The sequence below is a fragment of the Phyllobates terribilis genome, unplaced genomic scaffold, assembly GCF_046119375.1.
Source record: "Phyllobates terribilis strain yellow unplaced genomic scaffold, ASM4611937v1 Scaffold_4__5_contigs__length_816908805, whole genome shotgun sequence".
Taxonomy (NCBI): Eukaryota; Metazoa; Chordata; class Amphibia; order Anura; family Dendrobatidae; genus Phyllobates; species Phyllobates terribilis.
The window spans coordinates 457,277,323-457,301,061 of record NW_027362764.1 but is presented as its reverse complement, the minus strand read 5'-3'; the positions used below and the strand labels follow the sequence as shown (position 1 = coordinate 457,301,061).

Below are 23,739 nucleotides of genomic sequence, written 5' to 3'. Positions count from 1 at the left end.
TTTTTCACAGCGTATTGGAGACATGATGCAGCTTCATCCATGTGCAGTTCTTTCTCATACCATATCATATGCAGAAAAGAACCATGACATTGGAAATAAAGAACTTTTAGCTATTAAATTTGCTTTCTCCGAATGGAGACATCTTTTGGAAGGAGCAAATCATTTGGTGACTGTCCTTACTGACTACAAAAATTTAGAATTCATACATACAGCAAAGAGGTTGTCTGTAAGACAAGCATGCTGGGCCTTATTTTTCTCAAGGTTTAATTTTGTAATTTCTTATTGGCCAGGTTCAAGAAACGGCAAGGCTGACGCTCTGTCCAGGATATCTACTGAACCTCAGAAAAGGTCTAACAATGACTATACCATTCTTCATCCAAAAAAAATTGTGAAAATACTGGACACTAAAGAATTTTTTACAAAAATTAAAGATGGATACCAAACTGACTTTTTTTCTCAACCATCTTTCTAAAGACATTGATCTTTCATTTAAAGGGGGGCTTTGGATGCAAAAGCACCAAATACATGACCTCGAATCTGCTTGACTTGAAGTCCTCAAACTTGTCCATGATTACAAACTTGAAGGACAACCTGGAGTCATGAAAACTTAAGAACTATTGCTACGTTCTTTCTGCTGGCCTAGTTGTAGGAGGGATGTGAGAAAATATGTTTTCTCCTGTTTAACATGTGCACGGAACAAAACGCCATGATCTTCTCCTTTAGGACTCCTTCAACTTCTTCCAGTTCCATCCAGGCTTTGGATATCAATCTCAATGGATTTTATCGTGAACCTACCTCCATATAAAGAAATGACTGTTATCCTTGTTGTCGTGGATCGACTCACAAAGATGGCCTATTTTATTCCTACTAAAGCGATTCATACCACTGAACAAACTGCAGAATTAATGGCCAGAGAGATATTCAAGCTGCATGGAATTCCTGACAATGTAATTTTTGATAGAGGTGTTCAGTAGTGTTGAGCCACCCCCGTAGTGTTCGGGTTCGGTTCGGTTCGTCGAACACCGGGATGTTCGAGGAACTGTTCGTCGAACTGTTCGTCGAACACCTTAGAACACCGTCGAACACCGTTAAAACCAATGGCAGGCAAACAAAAACACATAGAAACACATAGAAAACACCTGCAAAGGTGTCCAAAAGCTGACAAACTGCTCAGAAGACACTCTCTTTAAAAAAGCCGGCCGGCAAATTCAGCAGCGGCATACACCGGTACCCGACAATTTAGAAAAGAAGGAATAGAGCATCACACATAGATTAGATAGATAGAAACATGTCAGTCACACATATAAGAAGCACAGTGACAGTGTTGGTTACTGCACTTGTCATTTAGTGTAAAGGATTTATTAAAAAAAATATTAGTGTTTTCATGCACCGTCTCTTTAAAAAAGCCGGCCGGCAATTCAGCATCTGTACCCGACAATTTAGAACAGAAAGAATAGAGCTTCACACATAGATTAGATAGATAGAAACATGTCAGTCACATATATATGAAGTACAGTGACAGTGTTGCTTACTGTACTTGTCATTTAGTGTAAAGGATTTATTTAAAAAAATAATAGTGTTTTCATGCACTGTCTCTTTAAAAAAGCCGGCCGGCAATTCAGCAGCGGTACCCGACAATTTAGAACAGAAAGATAGAGCATCACACATAGATTAGATAGATAGAAACATGTCAGTCACATATATATGAAGTACAGTGATAGTGTTGGTTACTGTACTTGTCATTTAGTATTAAAATAAAGGATTTATTATTAAAAAAATTGGCGTGGGGTTCCCCTTAATTTTAGGCTCTAGCGGAGGTTAAGCAGACGGCTGGGGCAGATGTTTGAAGCCTGGGAAGGGGGTAATACCCACGGAGCTTCCCAGGCTACTAATATCAGCCCCCAGCTGAATACATAGCCTTTACTAGCTATTAAAATGGGGGACCCCCCAAAAAAAATGACGTGGGGTCCCCCCTAATTTAATAGCTAGCAATGGCTAGGCAGACAGCTGGGGGCTGATATTAATAGCCCAGGAAGGGAGCCATGAATATTGGCCCCCTCCCAGGCTAGAAACACCAGCCGTCAGCCGCCCCAGAAATGGCGCATTCATAGGATGCGCCAATTCTGGCACTTAGCCTCGCTCTTCCACGCTGCCCTGGTGCGGTGGCAGGGGGTAATAGGGTTGGGGTTGATGTCAGCTTATAATGCCAGCTGACATCAAGCCCAGGTTAGTAATGGAGAGGCGTCTATAAGACACCCCCATTACTAACCCCATAGTCAAAGTTAAAAAAAACACAAACACCCAGAATAAAGTCCTTTAATTGAAATAAAGACACAATCCTTTATTGTTCTAAATTAAACCATACTTACCATCACGCCCATTCCAGCTGAAGCCAACGATCTCCTGCAATAAAAGAAAAATAATAAAGCAACCTCATCCTTACCTTTCCAAGGTTCCCACGACAGCTTCAGCTCTGCTACATCGAGATGACAGGCTGGACCGCAGCAGAACGCTGCCATCCAGCCTGTCATCCCGCAGACACTGAGAAGCGCAGGCTTGCTTGCGCTGCTCAGCGTCTCTCTGTGACGACATCCAGATGAGCCGAGTTCATGTTCAATGAACTCGGCTCACCTCATGCACGTCACTGACAGCGTGGGAAAATTCTCACGCTGAAGCGCTGATTGCAGGAGAATTTTCCCACGCTGTCAGTGACGTGCAGGAGGTGAGCTGAGTTCATTGGACATGAGCTCACCTCATGCACATCACTGACAGCGTGGGAGAATTCTCCTGCACTCAGCACTTCAGCGTGAGAATTTTCCCACGCTGTCAGTGACGTGCATGAGGTGAGCCGAGTTCATTGGACATGACCTCGGCTCATCTGGATGCCGTCACAGCGAGACAGTGAGGAGCGCAAGCATGCCTGCGCTTCTCAGTGTCTGCGGGATGACAGACTGGATGGCAGCGTTCTGCTGCGGTCCAGCCAGTCATCTCGATGTAGCAGAGCTGAAGCTGTCGTGGGAACCATGGAAAGGTAAGGATGAGGTTGGTTTATTATTTTTCTTTTATTGCAGGAGATCGTTGGCTTCAGCTGGAATGGGTGTGATGGTAAGTATGGTTTAATTTAGAACAATAAAGAATTGTGTCTTTATTTCAATTAAAGGACTTTATTCTGGGTGTTGTGTTTTTTTTAAATACTTTACTAGAAATTCATGGCGGTCATGTCTAATACTGGCGTGACCCCATGAATTTTGGGCTTGGGGCCAGCTGATAATACCAAGCTGGCCCTAACCCCTTTATTACCCAGTGAGCCACCGCACCAGGGCCGTGGATGAGTTGGGTACAGCGCCAGAAGATGGCGCTTCTATGAACGCGCCATTTTCCGGGGTGGCTGCGGACTGCAATTTGTAGCGGGGGGGGGGGACCAGAAAGCTTGGGCCTCCCTGCGCTGCAGATTCCAGCCCCCAGCTGCCTAGTTGTACCTGGCTGGACACAAAAATAGGGCGAAGCCCCACGTACTTTTTTTTTAATTATTTCATGAAATTCATGAAATAATTAAGAAAAAAAGGCCTTCCCTATATTGTTGTGTCCGGCCAGGTACAAATAGGCAGCTGGTGGTTGGGGGCAGCCCGTTCCTGCCTGCTGTACCTGGCTGGACACAAATATAGTGCGAAGCCCCACTTCAATTTTTTTTAATTATTTCAGGAAATTCATGAAATAATTTAAAAAAAATTGACGTGGGGCTTCGCACTATATTTGTGTCCAGCCAGGTACAGCAGGCAGGAACGGGCTGCCCCCAACCACCAGCTGCCTATTTGTACCTGGCCGGACACAACAATATAGGGAAGCCCTTTTTTTCTTAATTATTTCATGAAATAATTTAAAGGAAATTGACGTGGGGCTTCGCCCTGTTTTTGTGTCCAGCCAGGTACAACTAGGCAGCTGGGGGCTGGAATCCGCAGCGCAGGGAGGCCCAAGCTTTCTGGGCCACCCCCGCTGCAAATTGCAGTCCGCAGCCACCCCGGAAAATGGCGCGTTCATAGAAGCGCCATCTTCTGGCGCTGTACCCAACTCATCCAGGGCCCTGATGCGGTGGCTCACTGGGTAATAAAGGGGTTAGTGCCAGCTTGGCATTATCAGCTGGCCCTAAGCCCGAAATTCATGGGGTCACGCCAATATTAGACATGACCACCATGAATTTCTAGTAAAGTATTTAAAAAAAACACAACACCCAGAAAAAAGTCCTTTAATTGAAATAAACACACAATTCTTTATTGTTCTAAATTAAACCATACTTACCATCACGCCCATTCCAGCTGAAGCCAACGATCTCCTGAAATAAAAGAAAAATAATAAAGCAACATCATCCTTACCTTTCCATGGTTCCCATGACAGCTTCAGCTCTGCTACATCGAGATGACAGGCTGGACCGCAGCAGAACGCTGCCATCCAGCCTGTCATCCCGCAGACACTGAGAAGCGCAGGCTTGCTTGCGCTCCACAGTGTCTCTCTGTGAGGGCATCCAGATGAGCCGAGTTAATGTCCAATGAACTCGGCTCACCTCATGCACGTCACTGACAGCGTGGGAAAATTCTCCTACACTCAGCGCTTCAGCGTGGGAGAATTCTCACACTGAAGCGCTGAGTGCAGGAGAATTCTCCCACGCTGTCAGTGACGTGCAGGAGGTGAGCTGAGTTCATTGGACATGAGCTCACCTTATGCACGTCACTGACAGCGTGGGAAAATTCTCCTGCACTCAGCGCTTCAGCGTGGGAGAATTCTCACGCTGAAGCGCTGAGTGCAGGAGAATTCTCCCACGCTGTCAGTGACGTGCAGGAGGTGAGCTGAGTTCATTGGACATGAGCTCACCTTATGCACGTCACTGACAGCGTGGGAGAATTCTCCTGCACTCACCGCTTCAGCGTGAGAATTTTCCCACGCTGTCAGTGACGTGCATGAGGTGAGCCGAGTTCATTGGACATGAACTCGGCTCATCTGGATGTCGTCACAGAGAGACGCTGAGCAGCGCAAGCAAGCCTGCGCTTCTCAGTGTCTGCGGGATGAGAGGCTGGATGGCAGCGTTCTGCTGCGGTCCAGCCTGTCATCTCGATGTAGCAGAGCTGAAGCTGTCGTGGGAACCATGGAAAGGTAAGGATGAGGTTGCTTTATTATTTTTCTTTTATTGCAGGAGATCGTTGGCTTCAGCTGGAATGGGCGTGATGGTAAGTATGGTTTAATTTAGAACAATAAAGGATTGTGTCTTTATTTCAATTAAAGGACTTTATTCTGGGTGTTTGTGTTTTTTTTAACTTTGACTATGGGGTTAGTAATGGGGGTGTCTTATAGACGCCTCTCCATTACTAACCTGGGCTTGATGTCAGCTGGCATTATAAGCTGACATCAACCCCAACCCTATTACCCCCTGCCACCGCACCAGGGCAGCGTGGAAGAGCGAGGCTAAGTGCCAGAATTGGCGCATCCTATGAATGCGCCATTTCTGGGGCGGCTGACGGCTGGTGTTTCTAGCCTGGGAGGGGGCCAATATTCATGGCTCCCTTCCTGGGCTATTAATATCAGCCCCCAGCTGTCTGCCTAGCCTTTGCTAGCTATTAAATTAGGGGGGACCCCACGTCATTTTTTTTGGGGGGTCCCCCATTTTAATAGCTAGTAAAGGCTATGTATTCAGCTGGGGGCTGATATTAGTAGCCTGGGAAGCTCCGTGGGTATTACCCCCTTCCCAGGCTTCAAACATCTGCCCCAGCCGTCTGCTTAACCTCCGCTAGAGCCTAAAATTAAGGGGAACCCCACGCCAATTTTTTTAATAATAAATCCTTTATTTTAATACTAAATGACAAGTACAGTAACCAACACTATCACTGTACTTCATATATATGTGACTGACATGTTTCTATCTATCTAATCTATGTGTGAAGCTCTATTCTGTCTGTTATAAATTGTCGGGTACCGCTGCTGAATTGCCGGCCGGCTTTTTTAAAGAGACGGTGCATGAAAACACTATTATTTTTTTTGATAAATCCTTTACGCTAAATGACAAGTACAGTAAGCAGCACTGTCACTGTGCTTCATATATATGTGACTGACATGTTTCTATCTATCTAATCTATGTGTGATTCTCTATTCTTTCTATTCTAAATTGTCGGGTACCGCTGCTGAATTGCCGGCCGGCTTTTTTAAAGAGACGGTGCATGAAAACACTATTATTTTTTTTGATAAATCCTTTACGCTAAATGACAAGTACAGTAAGCAGCACTTTCACTGTACTTCGTATATATGTGGCTGACATGTTTATATCTATCTAATCTATGTGTGAAGCTCTATTCTTTCGGTTCTAAATTGTCGGGTACCGGTGTATGCCGCTGCTGAATTGCCGGCTTTTCATGTTTCACTGTTGGCACTGTTCCCATCGATTTGGGCAATCACTGTAATGCCACAACCACCATGGCTGTGGCATTACAGTGAGTGGCAGACAATCCCTGCATGATTGGTGCTCTAAATAGCACCAGACATGCAGGACACGCTTTTGGTGCACGAACAGTTATCGAACATAACCTCGAACAGCCGAATTTTTTGCAAATCGTTCGGGTTCGTCGAACAACTCGAACACCGCCCAAAACAGCTCGAATTTGAGATTGGCGAACAGTTCTAGTCGAACACCGCTCATCTCTAGTGTTCAGTTTACTTCAAAATTTTGGAAACGCTTTTGTACAGCTTTAGGAGTTACTGTCAATTTGTCTAGTGCCTTCCCTTCACAATCCAATGGCCAGACTGAAAGAACTAACCATCCTCTCAAACAATATCTGCACTGTTTTATTTCTTACCTGCAGGGTGACTGGGTGGACTATTTACCAACAGCAGAATTCACCTAAAATAACACAGTTCTACATACCAAAGTTCATTTTTGCTAATTATGGCTTGCATCCAGTATTTATTCCTAATCTTCCATTTAATTCTTTGGATCCTGCTGTAACTGACCGATTGACAAAGTTGGAAGAAGCTCAGAAAAAACTAATTGATCTGTTACAGAAAGATTTGGCTAGCCACAAAAAAATCTGAAAACAAACTTAGTGTCATTGAAATTGGGTGGGTCAAAAATTAATAGGACCTTTTCAAATTTCTGCACACATTAACCCAGTTGCTTTCTGTGTAAAACTTCTTAACAGCCTGAAAATTCACCCTGTGTTCCATGTATCTCAAGCCTTTCAGTGTTTCCAGGAAAAACTCAGCCACCGCGTACACCAGAAATAGTCCATGGTGAAGAAGAGTACATCGTGGATAAAATTCTGGTCTCCAGAAGATTTAGAGGAAGATTACAAGATTTGGTGCAAAGTATGGGTTACAGACCAGAAGAAAATTCATGAGAGCTGGAGTGCAATGTCCATGCACCCAGGCTTACAAGTGACTTTCATCAGAGACATCCAGAGAAGTCAGCGTCTGAGATCTCCAGAGGTCATCTTGCGAGGAGGGGACTACTGTCAGGATTCGAACCCAGCAGCACTTGGGCACCAGGCGGCAGCTCTTCCCACTGAGCTATTCAGCTAGCTGGACAGTTCTTGGCTAACCTAGATTCTAGTACCTGTGTTTTTGTTGAGCGGCTCCACCCTGTGTTGTTCCTGATTGGCTTTATCCTGTGAGTTCCTGAATGAACACCCTATTTAAACCTGGCACCTCCTTCCGTGTGAGATTATTTAGCTCCCAGCCTTTAATCAAGCTCTCCCTTCACCTGCTGCCTCGTACAAGACTATACTGTTGTTCCTGTGTACCGATTCCTGGCTTTTCCTGACTACGCAACCTGCTATATCCTTTCAGACTATACTGCTGTTCCTGTGTACCGATTCCTGGCTTTTCCTGACTACGCTACCTGCCAGTGTTGCCCCTAGTGGTTGCAATATCACTACTCCAATGCAGGTCAGTTCCTAACACCACCTATGTGCAGTGCGTGATTCTGTAATATGTACCTCCAGCTTTATAATAGATGTGTGACCTTTCATTGTAATTCTACCTGCAAAAAGTATACACAGATACATACTGAAGGAATAGCCTAAGGAAAATGAGGGGGATCCCCTCCAACTTAGACATATTTACTTATAGGAGCAAAGGAGGGAGAAATAGATCACAATTGTTTTATATATCAAAAAAAGTTTATTATATCAAAAGATTAAAATATGTTATAGTATAGATATTTTCATATATATGGATACAGGACAAAAACTTCAGTACAAAAAGGTTTTTAGGAGACCTATGAGCCAGACTACTATGTTATTATTCCCCTGTACCTATAGTCTAAGGTAAAAGATTTGAGTAGTATGGGAGAGTATAGGAGACTTCCTTGTAATTACTATGTGAGGTCCAATTATAACCATGTGTAATGTTCTAAGGATAGCTCCAAAAAATTTAATAGAAAGATTATATTACCTGTAGACATTGGGATGTAGTCTCGGGTGGCTCACTTGTTACCTCGACGCGCATTTCACCACTGCTGCAGTTTTGTCAGGAGGTGTTGAATGCGCTGAAGTGTTGGGGTTTTATATATGCAGTTCTATTATGATAGGCCCGATATGAGCGGCGCACTACCGCCATGTTGCCGCGTCATCCAGGGAGGCCGCGCGCCGTGCCCGCGTCACCACCTCCACGTGATCCGGTCATGTGACCGGAGCCATAGCCATGGTGGCGCATCGCAGCTATGGAGCACTCCTTCCGGAAGACGCCGCAGCGCATGCTCGGTGTGCGCTCTATCAGGTTAATGATAAGTATGATGTTTAAAGGTTTTTCTTTTAATCAGATACATGTGTTGTTCTTATTATCTTAAAATGTTATGGGCTGTTATTGAGAATACATGGGATAATGATCTAATTTTGAGATTGCTGATGTTATATTAATTGATTACATATGTATCTACTGTATAAGGACATATATCAATATGTGTATGTGCTGTTACTTAGCATAGTAAATATTTCCCAAATTTGTGAGAGCAGAAATGCTTCAAATATAGGGATATTTAGAATGTAAGTTTGTTATATATATATATATATATAGCTGTAATAGCAAGGGTCAGTTCAGTGTCTCCTAATGAATATGCAAATTATGAATGTCTGACCAATGCTAGTGTATATATGAGCCAGGAAATATATCTAATAGTAGTAGATTATTAAAAAATAATAAATCTTTGATATTACCATAAGATTACATCTATAAGTATCACCCAAAAGATCATTTGAAGGTATATATTTTCTGTGATTTCAGTCTCTCATTTATAGTCCAGATGGAGGGTGGTCATATGTCCAAATGCCATGTATCTCAGTTGAAAGGGAGAAGCACCACTGGAATGGATCACATTTTTGCATGTTGTCCTCTGATTCTTCTTGTAATTGCAAAATTGATCCTTGTATATTGATCTTTCCTTTTATTTTCTTTCCATAGGTATGGTATGGCAGTGCTCTTGGAGTTCACATCGCCATCCCTCTCCACTCTCCAGTCCTCAGAAAAAACACACATAACAAAATATGGGTAAGTAGAATATACTATTATTATCTGAGAATATGTATCTGAGCCTGTATTTCCCTAACTCTCTGGAAAATATAGAAAATATAAATAAAATTACTTAACATAGGTATTAGCAATTTAAAATTCACGCATTCACAAAAAGGGTTTGAAACTTGCATGTTCATTTAGGCCATTAGGGGTTATTGTGTTCAGAACCACTATCCATTTTGTTTCTTTTTTTAGAAGTTCTTTTTTGTAGTTTGCTCCCCAGATACCCAGATGTACTCGGTCAATTCCTCGTATTTTGAGCAGTTTTGGGTTGCTATTATGACATTTTTTAAAATGTTTGGGGATAGTTTTGAGAATCCCTAAATCTGTGGCTTCTGCAGCATTTTTGATATCTCTAATGTGTTCCAGTATTCTGACTCTCAGTTCTCGGGTTGTCATCCCTATGTAGATCAATTTGCATGGACAGTATGCGTAGTAGATCACATTATCTTTTTTACAATTGATATGGTGTGTTATAGTAAAGGATCTACTGCCATCACTGTTAGAAAATGCAAATGATCTTTATGTATTGGCATGCCATGCATCCTCCACATTGAAAGGATCCCCTTTTTGGGCCTGCTTTATTAGAAAACGTATTCTTCTGCAGTGTTGTATAATGACTTTGTGATCATGTCTTTGAGATTTTTTGATTTTCTCCAGGTGACAGATGGGTATTTTGGGAGATGTTTTGCCAGGTCTTCATCTGTTAATAAGATTGACCAATGTTTATCTAGTATCTGTAGAATGTCTTGCCATCTGGAGTTAAATGTAGTAATAAATCTAATAGACTGTTTTTTCTCGACTGGTAGTTTGTTTAGAATATGTCAATAGTTGGTTTCTAGGAGTAAATTTGGCCCTTCTGTAGCCAGCTCTAATTGTTTTGTGATTATAACCTCTGTTTTGCAGATTAATTTTCAAGAGATTGGCTTGTTTTTCAAATTTATCATTGTCTGAACATAGGCGTTTCATACATAAGAATTGTCCTATTGGTAATGCTCTCTTTGTCTGGGGAGGGTGGGAGGAGGAAGCATGAAGGAGTGTATTGGTGGCTGTTTCTTTTCGATAAACGTCTGTGGAAATGAATCCCTCCGGTGTAACCTCAATGTGTAGGTCGAGGAAATCTACACTAGTCTTACTGTAGTGCCATGTGAGTTTGATGTTTAGCTCATTATTATTGAGCTTTTCTAAGAAGGTAAGTAGGCCCGATTCGGAGCCTTGCCAGATAAATAAGATATCATCTATATATCTTGACCATGACGTCCATCTCCTCCATATTCTGGATGGTTTTGCTCTCCCACAGCCCCAGGAAAAGATTTCAGAGAGATTTCCAAGATTATTCCCAAAAAAAAGTATATAAGTGGCAATATAAAAAACCCAACTCCAGACCGGTTTCAAGATCATCATCAGCTACATCACTACTATCAGACGAAGCATGTGGCGAACAATCTTTTTTAGGCAAGCGTGGTGGGCCAGGAGAGGTGAGCTACCCAGACTACCAGGCCCAAAAAAACGCTACCCTTTGTCTACCAATAAGGACACGCAACTTCTACAAAAAAGACAAAAAGCAGTACAGAATTTAAAGGTAATTAACCTATCAGATACACACCTTACTAAAGCACAAATTCAGGTGTTGGAAAAGGGACTAACTTTTGCACCGGCGGCACGCTTCGACTCTTTCATTATGATCAAAGATGTAGAATTGTTTGCCAGAAAATTAAATTATAAAAAATATTTTGCGAATCAATCACGAAATATATTTCCCACTGATACAGAACAAACAGCATTGGTAGATCTAGAGGAAATACTAATGGAACAGAAAGATATAGGAGAGCAGCACCTCCCGACATATCTGCATAGCTACTCACAACATTTCCCCCCTATAGGATTATGCCCCAATGTGGACATATTTGTAAAATTAATGAGAAAAGAAATTTCCCAAATACCAGAAAATATCTCATTATATAATTTAACATCCCAACAAAACAAAGCAATTAAAGAACTAAAAGATATGAAACATCTGGTCATTAAACCTGCAGATAAGGGGGGGAATGTTGTGATATGGTCTGCAGATATGTACGAGAGAGAAGTATTTAGACAACTCAATCAATTAAACTGCTACAAAAAACTTGAGTCAAACCCTATGCAAAAATACAAAATGGAACTAGATTACATTCTCCTAATGGGCCATCAACAAGGAATTATCTCCAACGATATGCTGAAAGGTCTCATACCCGACTTTCCAATTGTTCTGACGTTTTATCTAATACCCAAAATTCATAAAAACAAACAGAACCCTCCGGGGTGCCACATTGTATCAGGGATAGGTGGGCTATGTGAGAGCACATGTAAATTCATAGACTTCTATCTACAAAAATGTGTTGAAACGTTACCATCTTTCATCAAAGACACAACAGAGATGTTACGACGCCTTGCAGACATACAACTTGAAGAAGATATGATTTTAGTAACATGTGACGTCGAATCACTCTATACATCTATATGTCACGACCATGGGATCACGGCGTCCCGATATTTTCTTGATGTGTCAAATTTGGATGGAGAGTTAATAAATTTCATTATCGATCTTCTACATTTTGCTCTAACACATAACTTCTTCACATTTAAAGACAGATTTTTCCTACAGCTCCGGGGTACTGCTATGGGGGCAACTTGTGCGCCCTCATATGCAAATCTTTTCCTGGGGCTGTGGGATAGCAAAACCATCCAGAATATGGAGGAGATGGACGCCGTGGTCTCATGGTCAAGATATATAGATGATATCTTATTTATCTGGCAAGGCTCCGAATCGGGCCTACTTACCTTCTTAGAAAAGCTCAATAATAATGAGCTAAACATCAAACTCACATGGCACTACAGTAAGACTAGTGTAGATTTCCTCGACCTACACATTGAGGTTACCCCGGAGGGATTCATTTCTACAGACGTTTATCGAAAAGAAACAGCCACCAATACACTCCTTCATGCTTCCTCCTCCCACCCTCCCCAGACAAAGAGAGCATTACCAATAGGACAATTCTTACGTATGAAACGCCTATGTTCAGACAATGATAAATTTGAAAAACAAGCCAATCTCTTGAAAATTAATATGCAAAACAGAGGTTATAATCACAAAACAATTAGAGCTGGCTACAGAAGGGCCAAATTTACTCCTAGAAACCAACTATTAGGCTGAGTTCACACGATGCGTTTTTCATGCGTTTCCGCGGTGTTTTTGCAGTTGCGTAAACGCCGTGGAAACGCATGAAAAACGCATGGTAGAAGGGCAGCAATGTTCCCCAATGGAAATCCGCATGTGCTGTGCCCATGATGCCACAGCATGTCAATTAATTTTGCGGAAACGCTGCTCTTTTGCCGCCATTGACTTGCATTAGACCGCATGGAATCCGCATCACTGTATATGTTGATGCGCTTTTCATGCGGTCTAATGTGCGGATGGTACCCGGGTGTGGATGAGAGGACTCTCATCCAGACCCAGGTACCATTAAAAAAAAAAGAATAAAATAAAAAATATATATATTCTCACCTTCTGACGGCCCGCGCAGCGCTCCTGCCGGCTTCCCGCGCACTTCGCGGTTGAATGAAGGACCTTCGCTGACGTCAGAGTCATGTGACGGGTCACATGACGCTGACGTCGGAAGGTCCTACAGTCTTCACTGCCGGCAGCCGGGACCGATGAAGCAGGACACCGGGGGCCATCAGAGGGTAAAGTATAGATTTATTTTTTATTTTTTGACATCACACACTATATAAATCCATGCCGGTTGCATGGATTTATATAGTGTGAAGTTGACAAGCACTTTCCAAGTGATGCTAAAATCGCTTGGGAAGCGCTTGTCAACCCGCATGCGGAAATGAAAGTGAAGAACGCTTCATTTCCGCATGTCCCTGGCAGGAAACCGCATGTACAATCCGCATGCATTTTTTCCTGCCAGAGAGATGCAGAAACGCTCAGGAAAAAATCCTGAGCATTTCTGCATCGTGTGCACATACCCTTAACATATTCTAAACAAACTACCAGTCGAGAAAAACAGTCTATTAGATTTATTACTACATTTAACTCCAGATGGCAAGATATTCTACAGATACTAGATAAACATTGGTCAATCTTATTAACAGAAGAAGACCTGGCTAAACATCTCCCAAAATACTCATCTGTCACCTGGAGAAAATCAAAAAATCTCAAAGACATGATCACAAAAAGTCAATATACAAGGAAATACAGGCTCAGATACATTTTCTCAGATAATAATAGTATATTCTACTTACCCATATTTTGCTATGTGTGTTTTATCTGAGGACTGGAGAGTGGAGAGGGATGGCGATGCGAACTCCAAGAGCACTGCCATACCATACCTATGGAAAGAAAATAAAAGGAAAGATCAATATACAAGGATCAAATTCGCAATTACAAGAAGAATCAGAGGACAACATGCAAAAATGTGATCCATTCCAGTGGTGCTTCTCCCTTTCAACTGGGATACAAGGCATTTGGACATATGACCACCCTCCATCTGGACTATAAATGAGAGACAGAAAAAACAGAAAATATATACCTTCGAATGATCTTTTGGGTGATACTTATAGATGTAATCTTATGGTAATATCAAAGGTTTATTATTTTTTAATAATCTACTACTATTAGATATATTTCCTGGCTCATATATACACTTGCATTGGTCAGACATTCATAATTTGCATATTCATTAGGAGACACTGAACTGACCCTTACTAATGCAAATTTATATATATATAACAAACTTACATTCTAAATATCCCTATATTTGAAGCATTTCTGCTCTCACAAATTTGGGAAATATTTACTATGCTAAGTAAAAGCACATACACATATTGATATATGTCCTTATAGATACATATGTAATCAATTAATATAACATCAGCAATCTCAAAATTAGATCATTATCCCATGAATTCTCAATAACAGCCCATAACATTTTAAGATAATAAGAACAACACATGTATCTGATTAAAATAAAAACCTTTAAACATCATACTTATCATTAACCTGATGGTCTGCGGCGTCTTCCGGGAGGAGTGCTCCGTAGCTGCGATGCGTCACCATGGCTACGGCTCCGGTCGCATGACCAGATCACATGGAGGTGGTGATGCGGGCAGGGCGCGCGACCTCCCTGGATGACGCGGCAACATGGCGGTGGTGCGCCTATCATAATAGAACTGCATATATGAAACCCCAACACTTCAGCGCATTCAACACCTCCTGACGAAACTGCAGCAGCGGTGAAATGCGCGTCAAGGTAACAAGTGAGCCACCCGAGACTACATCCCAATGTCTACAGGTAATATACTCTTTCTATTAAATTTTTTGGAGCTATCCTTAGAACATTACACATGGTTATAATTGGACCTCACATAGTAATTACAAGGAAGTCTCCTATACTCTCCCATACTACTCAAATCTTTTACCTTAGTCTATAGCAGCGGTCCTCAAACTATGGCCCGCAGGCCACATGCGGCCCGCGGAGGACTTTTATCCAGCCCGCCGGGCTGTGGGCGGAGGAGAGGAGAGCGGTGCCATTGCCCGCCCTTCCCCCCGCTTGCTCAGGGCCCCGGCAGGCTGATACTCACCTCTCCCCATGCCTCTCCAGATCCGCTGTCTTCCTGCTCTGCGCTTCCTGTGACGTCTCAGGTCAGAGGGCGCGGTGACGTCTTTACACCGCGCCCTCCCGAGTGCCGTCACAGGCAGTGCAGAGCGGGACAACGCCACCGCAACGCTGGAGTCCAGACCAGAGTAGAGCAGCGGCAGCAGGTGAGAAGTGAGGTGAGTATTGGATTTTTTTTTTTTTTTTATGTATGGAGGCATAGGTCATTATATGGGGGGGTGACATCCTGCAAGGGGTATAATATGGGGGGTGACATCCTGCAAGGGGTATAATATGGGGGGTGACATCCTGCATGGGGCATGATATGGGGGGTGACATCCTTCATGGGGCATTATATGGGGGGGAAAGGGACATCCTGCATGGGGCATTATATGGGGGGGAGGGTGACATGCTGCATGGGGCATTATATGGGGGGGTGACATGCTGCATGGGGCATTATATGGGGGGCTGACATCCTGCATGGGGCATTATATGGGGGGGTGACATGCTGCATGTGGCATTATATGGGTGGGTGACATGCTGCATGTGGCATTATATGGGGGGGAGGGTGACATGCTGCATGGGGCATTATATTGGGGGTGACATCCTGCATGGGGCATTATATGGGGGGTGACATCCTGCATGTGGCATGATATGGGGGGTGACATCCTGCATGGGCATTATATGGGGGGGAAAGTGACATCTTGCATGGGGCATTATAAAGACAGGGGAGTGATATCTTGCATGGGGCATTATATGGTGTGAGAAAGGGACATCCTGCATGGGGCATTATATGGGGGGTGGCATCCAGCATGGGGCATTATAAGGGAGGGAACAGCCTGCATATGGCATTATAAGGGGGAAACAGCCCGCCTATTGGGAACATTTACCTGCCCATTGAGGACCTATGCTGCCTATTGGGGATATTTACCTGCCTATTGGGGACATTTACCTGCCTATTGGGGACCTATGCTGCCTATTGGGTACATTTACCTGCCTATTGGGAACCTATGCTGCCTATTGGGTACAGTTACCTACCTATTGAAATACCGGTTGATTTAACTTTACTTGTTCTTCATTTTAAATATTGTATTTGTTCCTGTATTGTTTTTTTTCACTTCAAAATAAAATATGTGCAGTGTGCATAGGAATTTGTTCATAGTTTTTTTAAAAAACTATATTCCGGCCCTCCAATGGTCTGAGGGACCGTGAACTGGCCTCCTGTTTAAAAAGTTTGAGGACCCCAGGTCTATAGGTTCAGGGGAGTAATAACATAGTAGTCTGGCTCATAGGTCTCCTAAAAACCTTTTTGTACTAAAGTTTTTGTCCTGTATCCATATATATGAAAATATCTATACTATAACATATTTTAATCTTTTGATATAATAAACTTTTTTTGATATATAAACTATTGCGATCTACTGCTCCCTCCTTTGCTCCTATAAGTAAAAAAGTATACACAGGCTGCTAAAAAGTATTCTACAAAAGAACAACATGTATAAGCTTATGATCAGGCTGATCGGCTAGAGTGGGTGTATTTTGACCACATATACAATAGCTCTATGTGGCTAGAGTATATAACGTATGTTTAACATTCATTAGGACTTTAAACATAAAGGGATTGCATTGTTCGAAAAAAAAATCTATGGCTTAAATAATTTTATTTGCCACGTGGATGTATATATATATATATATATATATATATATATATATATATATATATATATATATATTTATATCGTCAGAGAATCCATATGTATACATACAGGTTTATTTCTGCTCTTACATTAGAAAATAAAGACTAGTTAATTTTATAGTACAAAGAAATGACACAGAAAGCCATTATTTATTCATCAAGCAATAACTGAAACTCACCTTTCATCACACCTAACAGCTATCACATTCTCTAATCCAATGCCAAGAACAGCAGATGCTTTCTGAAAGGAGTAGTGACTCTACAAAAGAAATAAAATAAATAAGTAGGAACAGGGTTAATCGCAGGTATAAGGCCATGTACTCACATGCAATTGATTAATTCAGAAATTCAGGGACCAGAGCACAGTGCAACATTAATTTGACATGCCTTGTCTAAAAATATGTTTTCACCTGGCCTCTATGATCAAGTCACATGAATCAAAACAGCTCTAAGAATTTTTTCTGTGGGACAAGTTATGTTTTTATATGCATTTATTTCCAATTGTATTTTAGGACTCATTTTAGATGGTTAATTGCTATAATAACTCTATCTGCATGGTCAGGATTCGTCACATACGTGTTCAGAAGTAAAGAGAACAATCCTTGGTAGAGCCGCCATTCCCTTTGTTTTGACAATAGGAAAAAACTTGTATCGAGCTATGAGTATGCTGTACAGGTTTGATATAGTACCACCTAAAAGAAGAAAAAAAATTAATTATTAAGCAACAACAGCTGTTAAACCTAAAAAAGGAAACATGGCTGCAATTTTGCACATAATTCAATGTAAATAAATTATAGAATATACCCAAGGCGATCACATTGTAGTCTAGTAATTTAGGTTGTCATGAGTAAACAGTATTTTCTAGGAGGAAGAGTAATAATAATACGTTAAATATCTGTTATTTACCATTTAATCCTCTATTCAGGTTATGGGAAATAGCAAACAAAACATCATCCAACACAAAATTTCACGTATTCCAGTTAACATTGCCTCAATTGACATTATCTGCTTTACGTGTATTGGATGTCTACTGTAACTTTGTCTTCAGTAAGTTATTAATACGCAGAAGGAGGTCCTAATATTGCTTTGTACAAAATTGAACAGTTCTATAACCTTGTGCACGGGTTCGTAAACCAAGTCCATTAAAGGAAAAGACTTGACTATTCATTGATTTTCCTTTTCGCGTCACCCAAAAGGCAGATGAGTAGCTTGTTCAGAAGAGAAAATGCACCAACGCTTACACAAACTAGTAAGATATGCAGGTCAAATTTCTTTTGTACCTTTACCAACTTTATATAAATGGGCAGACTTTCCTTGAGGTCTAGAAATCATGGACATAACCTTACATAGGTTTTTGGAAAGCAAAAGTCTTCAAGACTACTGGCTTGATGTCCTTATAATTAAGTATCATCTGGGTCATTCAATAATTGTACATTAATTGAAGAAATCTTGGGATGCATAATTAACATTAAACTAACAATGTCTCTGAAAATTAGGGCAGTTGGTAAGATTGCCCAGCTACAGCATTAGGTACTGCTGATCACATCTTAACTGGTAATCAGAGGCTAAAATAGGGCATATGAAATGTAGCCCATTGCTGTACACATTCTCCCATTTTCCCTTCATTCTTGCAAGTAATTTTACCCTTACAGCTCCCTTTTGCTTGAAAAAGGCAATAACACATAAGTCATATTAAATATGTCATTAAACATATATTACATCTTTCACAAATGATTCTAAGATCATTTTGTATTTATGTTTTATTGTAGTAATTCTTTTCTAGCCCTAAAAAAATGTATATACTGTATATCAGAAATCCAAATTGTACAGTTTCTATTGTCAAAAACATAAGTGATTTGTTTTCATACATACAAAGGATTTGAAGATTGAATATACTGGAAATATATTTAAAGGCATCAATTTACCAGGAGAAAATATACCATCAGCATCAATTTCTTTCCATCCAATCAACTCATGCATTTTCTTTATTAATATCCATTCCATAATGATGAATACTGGTGCTATTTCATATGTAAACCTACAAAAATACAAAATAAAACAAAGCAATAACAACAACACAGTTTATGAAAAATTCATAGGGATATTCAAGTTATATAAAAATTCATATGGATATCCAAGAAAGCAGATACATACATGTTTGTGTTTGCTGTAGCTGTCAGCCATTCACCAGCTAGTCCAACCATGTCAAGACCACTGAAAAGTTGATTGAAATACCGAGGGTGTGCTATAATGTATGTACACAAAAAATAAAATACATTTATATAAAAAAAATTATAAAAATAAGAATATCCCCTTTGAAGATTTTAATCAGTATTTCACTAAACACAAGAAAAACTTCCGAAATTTTGACAAGATGTATCATAGAACATTTTTTAACCCATAATATGAAAGTAAGGTTAAAGGGGTTTTCCCCCAAAAAACAAAAGTAAATTTCAATCAATTGATCTTGGAATGATAATAACTTCCACAATTGGATGTGTTTAAATAAAATGTTCTTGTGCGGAAATAATCTTGTAAATGTGCCCCCTGTGTAATGACTGTGTCTGACTGTGCAGGAATATGGTCTGATCATACCACAGCTCCTGGTCAGGGGAGGAGGCAAAAGAGTATACAGACATTACAGCAGGAGATAACAAATGATTCTTTGTTTGAAGTAAAATATTCCCAGGCAGGGAAATGTTTTTGCCTCACAGAAAGAATCAGATGTGATCCCGTGCTTTAATGTCTGTATACTCTTTTGCTTCCTCCCCTGCCCAGAAGATGTGGTATGATCAGACCATGTTCCGTACACGGTCAGACACAAACATTGCACAGGGGAACATTTATAAGATTATCTCAGCACAGGAACGTTTATTTTAAAAACATCCAATTGTGTAACTTATTATTATTCCAAGATCTATTCATTAAAATGAACTTTTATTTGTGGGAAAACCCCTTTAATAATATAACTTTCATTATAAAATCTTCAGTTTTATTCAAGTTAGTTGATGCAAAAATGTATACACCCCACAAGATCTACTACATCTAGTATTTTGTATGACCGTCATGATTTTTAAAGACAGCAACAAATCTTTTAGGCATGGAGTGAACAAGTTGGCGACATACTGTATTACAACATTCTGTATACATTTTTCTATTCTTCAACAACCTTTAGTAGAGCCTGGATGCTGGATGGAGATTGATGCTGAACTTGTCTCTTTAGAATCCCCATCAATAAAATGTAGCTCCTCTACACCAGAAGGACTCATGCAGCCCCATGTAATAATAATAATAATAATTTTTATTTATATAACGCCAACATATTTCGCAGCACTTTACAATTAAGTAGGGACATATGCAGACAATATAAACAATACAATGAATCACATTTCAACAGTTACAGGAGGATTGAGGGCCCTGCTCGCAAGCTTACAATCTATATGGAAATGGGGTGACAATTGCCACTACCATGTTTCACTGTGTGCACCATGCATTTTTCTTTGTTCTCAGCACACCACAGTTTTGAAACCATCAGTTGGAAAACCATTTATTTATCTTGGTTTTATCACTCCAGAATATAGAGTCCCCATAGTCCCAGTAGTCTTCATATTTTTCAGCATGGTCCCTGGCAAATTATAGGCAGATTTTTTTGTGCATGGGCTTAGGACAGGCTTCCTTCATAGATGACATCCATGCATGCCATTCTTCTAAAGTGTACTCTGTATTGTAACACAGGAAACACTCACCCCAGTTTGGATTTCTACTTTAGCTAATTGTAGTGAACCTGCAAGTCGAATTTCTTCAACTCTTCTCATCAGAAAACGCTCCTGATTAGGGGTTAACTTGTTATCACAGCTCCTATGGTAACAAGGAGGGCAGGGAAGGTATTATTCCCAGCCCATCTGGGTGGTGAGAAGATATATCCCACAAACAGGCAGGGAGAGGGAAATGTGTATTCCAATGTCTGTCAGGATGATAAGAGAGAGGTACCGAAAGCCTGTCTGAGGGGTGGGAAAATGGTACCCCAAGTCTGTCAGGGGGTTGGGAAGGTATGTCCCACAACCGGGCAGGGTGAGGGAAATGCGATTCCCACCGTCTGTCAGGAGGGTGGAAAAATTGTACCTTGAGTCATGTTTGTTCTCTAGGTAACAATAAAATCAGAGTAAAAAAATATAAAAATATGGCGGCAATCTCGAACTTCTGTTATTATCTGGATAGGAGTTATCGCATAAGTAGGATTTTCATAAAATCCTAGAAGGCTGAAGGCAGCCCACAACCTTGCCCACATGAGATCATCACGGTGGGGGTGTGTGGGTTTAACTCAGGTGCTCATAAAAGATCAAGGCAAATTATGATCTGTGTTCTATGTACAGAGATAAACATCGTGTATGCAAGAAACCCATTCACTTAATGGCCTCAAGTTGACTCGTCTCTGCAAGCGGCATAGTAAGTTCTTTTGTTAATCCCTTTTATTTTATGTAACTGTATATTCTGTATTGTTTCATCTTCTTTATACATTTTTCTGCATATATTTTTTATAAACACTGCCTCCCTTTTGGATTAAATATAAAATTTTATAGTTCTGTTCTGTATACTCGGCCTCGGAGCCATACACTTCAAAAACCAGGCCTTCAGTCAGCCTGATTGAAAACATTACCAGTGGTGGCAGCTAATGATCTATCTTTTGGTTCTCGTGGAGTTATCAGCGACCGTACAGGAATATATACATATATTCCATGTGTGAATCCGAAGGTGTATATACCATACGCTCACTGTTAGTTTTCCGATAACTATAAGTGGGAACAGCCTGCGGCCTCCTCCACTAATCGTTGGTCAATCGTGTAATTGTCCATATGATAGGGGGCAGCAGAGAGCTGTTTGACACAAATATCACAGGAGGTGGTTCTGCGTGACCTTCCCCGGATGCGATATTGGTAACACCGTGCAAACATGGGGAGAACATACAAATTACTTGCAGATGTTGTCTTTTATGGGATTTCAATCCAGGACTCCAGTGCTGCAAAGCAACAGTGCTAACCTCTGAGCCACCATGCTGCCCATTATAATAGTTAAATTCTGTGTTTTCACAACCTGTTCCACTGAACAAATGGATTTTAGAGCATGTGAAAAAGCGTTGCTCACACAGCTTAATGCGGTTTTCGGTGAGGGTTCAGATGTCATTTTAGATGGCAATCATAGATGCACTACTGATCTAATTAAAAAATATAGGGAGCTATTGATCAAAACAACTCAGCTATGGTGGAAGAAGGCATTGCTAGAGCAGTATTTATTGAAAGGATTGATACCAAGAGGCTTACACATCCAAATCTTCTCTTTCTTCGCTATTGATGATGACCTTTTCAAAATTCATTGGGAAAAGTTAGCTTCCACGTGCTCAAGAGGCTTCATGGAACTCCCTGTTCAATCTAATGACACCTCACTGAAGGACATTAATATGGAAATAAATGTGCAAGACGTTAAAAAATAGTTGATCCCTGAATTAGTGTCTAAATTCAATAGTGAGCCCAATAGTGAGTTCCAGAAATGAGAAAAGGCGATTATAGTGGTCAAATAAAAAAAATGCCAATGTGACCTACTGGATTCTCAGAGTAATCGGGTCTATAGGTGGAGGAATCATTATTCTAAAATGAGATCTACCTCCCAAACTTATTCAGGCTTACCCTCGTCTCTCTCCTCAATCAATGAAAAGGTACAAATGGGAGAGACAGGGAGAAATATTGTGGAGAACACGGAGTATACCAGGCTACTTAGACCTAATAGGGGCAGATTCAACAAGAAACGGAAACTGATCCCACACACCTAAAGGAGAAAAAATACAAATAAAATAATCTGGAGGTAATAACCTATATTCTCACATTTTATCTGATAGAAGATAAGAAGTCTTTGGGCTAGGCCTTACTTTTGTGCCCAGTTATAACTTAGACTTTTTCACGGCCTTGAAAAATTTACAGTTATTCTCTCATAAACTGCTTTTGAAAGAAACTACATTCTAAACCTGTACTATACTGGATGACATGCATTACAGGTTCTAAGATCGTTTGATTATGTGGTGTACAAACCAACAGATAAGGAGGGAAATGATTTCTAGTCTATGGAAAAGGAGGCCTTCAAACAACTAAGAAATAAGGAAACATACACCCCCTTAACCTACAACCCACAGGTCTTTTTCTTTGCTTAAATTTCTAGGATTCTCGAATGGGCATTTGAACAGTGTATTATTACAAAAAAAGGTCTTGGAAGGTCTTGGATGGTCAGATGTCCTGTATCTTCAAAGTTGTACTTACTTCCCAAAGTACAGTACAGACCAAAAGTTTGGACACACCTTCTCATTTAAAGATTTTTCTGTATTTTCATGACTATGAAAATTGCACATTCACACTGAAGGCATCAAAACTATTAATTAACAAATGTGGAATTATATACTTAACAAAAAAGTGTGAAACAACTGAAAATATGTCTTATATTCTAGGTTCTTCAAAGTAGCCACCTTTTGCTTTGATTACTGCTTTGCACACTCTTGGCATTCTCTTGATGAGCTTCAAGAGGTAGTCACCGTAAATGGTTTTCACTTCACAGGTGTGCCCTGTCGGGTTTAATAAGTGGGATTTCTTGCCTTATAAATGGGGTTGGGACCATCAGTTGTGTTGTGCAGAAGTCTGGTGGATACACAGCTGATAGTCCTACTGAATAGACTGTTAGCTGTTTTTTTCTTGCCATAATACAAATTTTAAGTAAAGAAAAACAAGTGGCCATCATTACTTTAAGAAATGAAGGTCAGTCAGTCCGAAAAATTGGGCAAACTTTGAAAGTGTCCCCAAGTGCAGTTGCAAAAACCAT

At 40.8% G+C, this 23,739-nt stretch overlaps 1 protein-coding gene across 3 annotated transcripts in view; it reads right to left on the bottom strand.

Annotated features, from left to right (window-relative positions):
• LOC141265491 (glutamate decarboxylase 1-like) overlaps positions 1-23,739 on the bottom strand; it is a 279,089-nt gene that overhangs the window by 165,466 nt on the left and 89,884 nt on the right. For all 3 annotated transcript variants that reach the window (XM_073678644.1, XM_073678645.1, XM_073678643.1), the window contains exons 4-7: positions 19,036-19,126; positions 18,807-18,919; positions 17,458-17,573; positions 17,061-17,140 (exon numbers count right to left, since the gene is read on the bottom strand). In XM_073678644.1, coding sequence (XP_073534745.1) covers positions 17,061-17,140; positions 17,458-17,573; positions 18,807-18,919; positions 19,036-19,126 — 400 coding nt within the window. The remainder of the gene's footprint in view (positions 1-17,060; positions 17,141-17,457; positions 17,574-18,806; positions 18,920-19,035; positions 19,127-23,739) is intronic.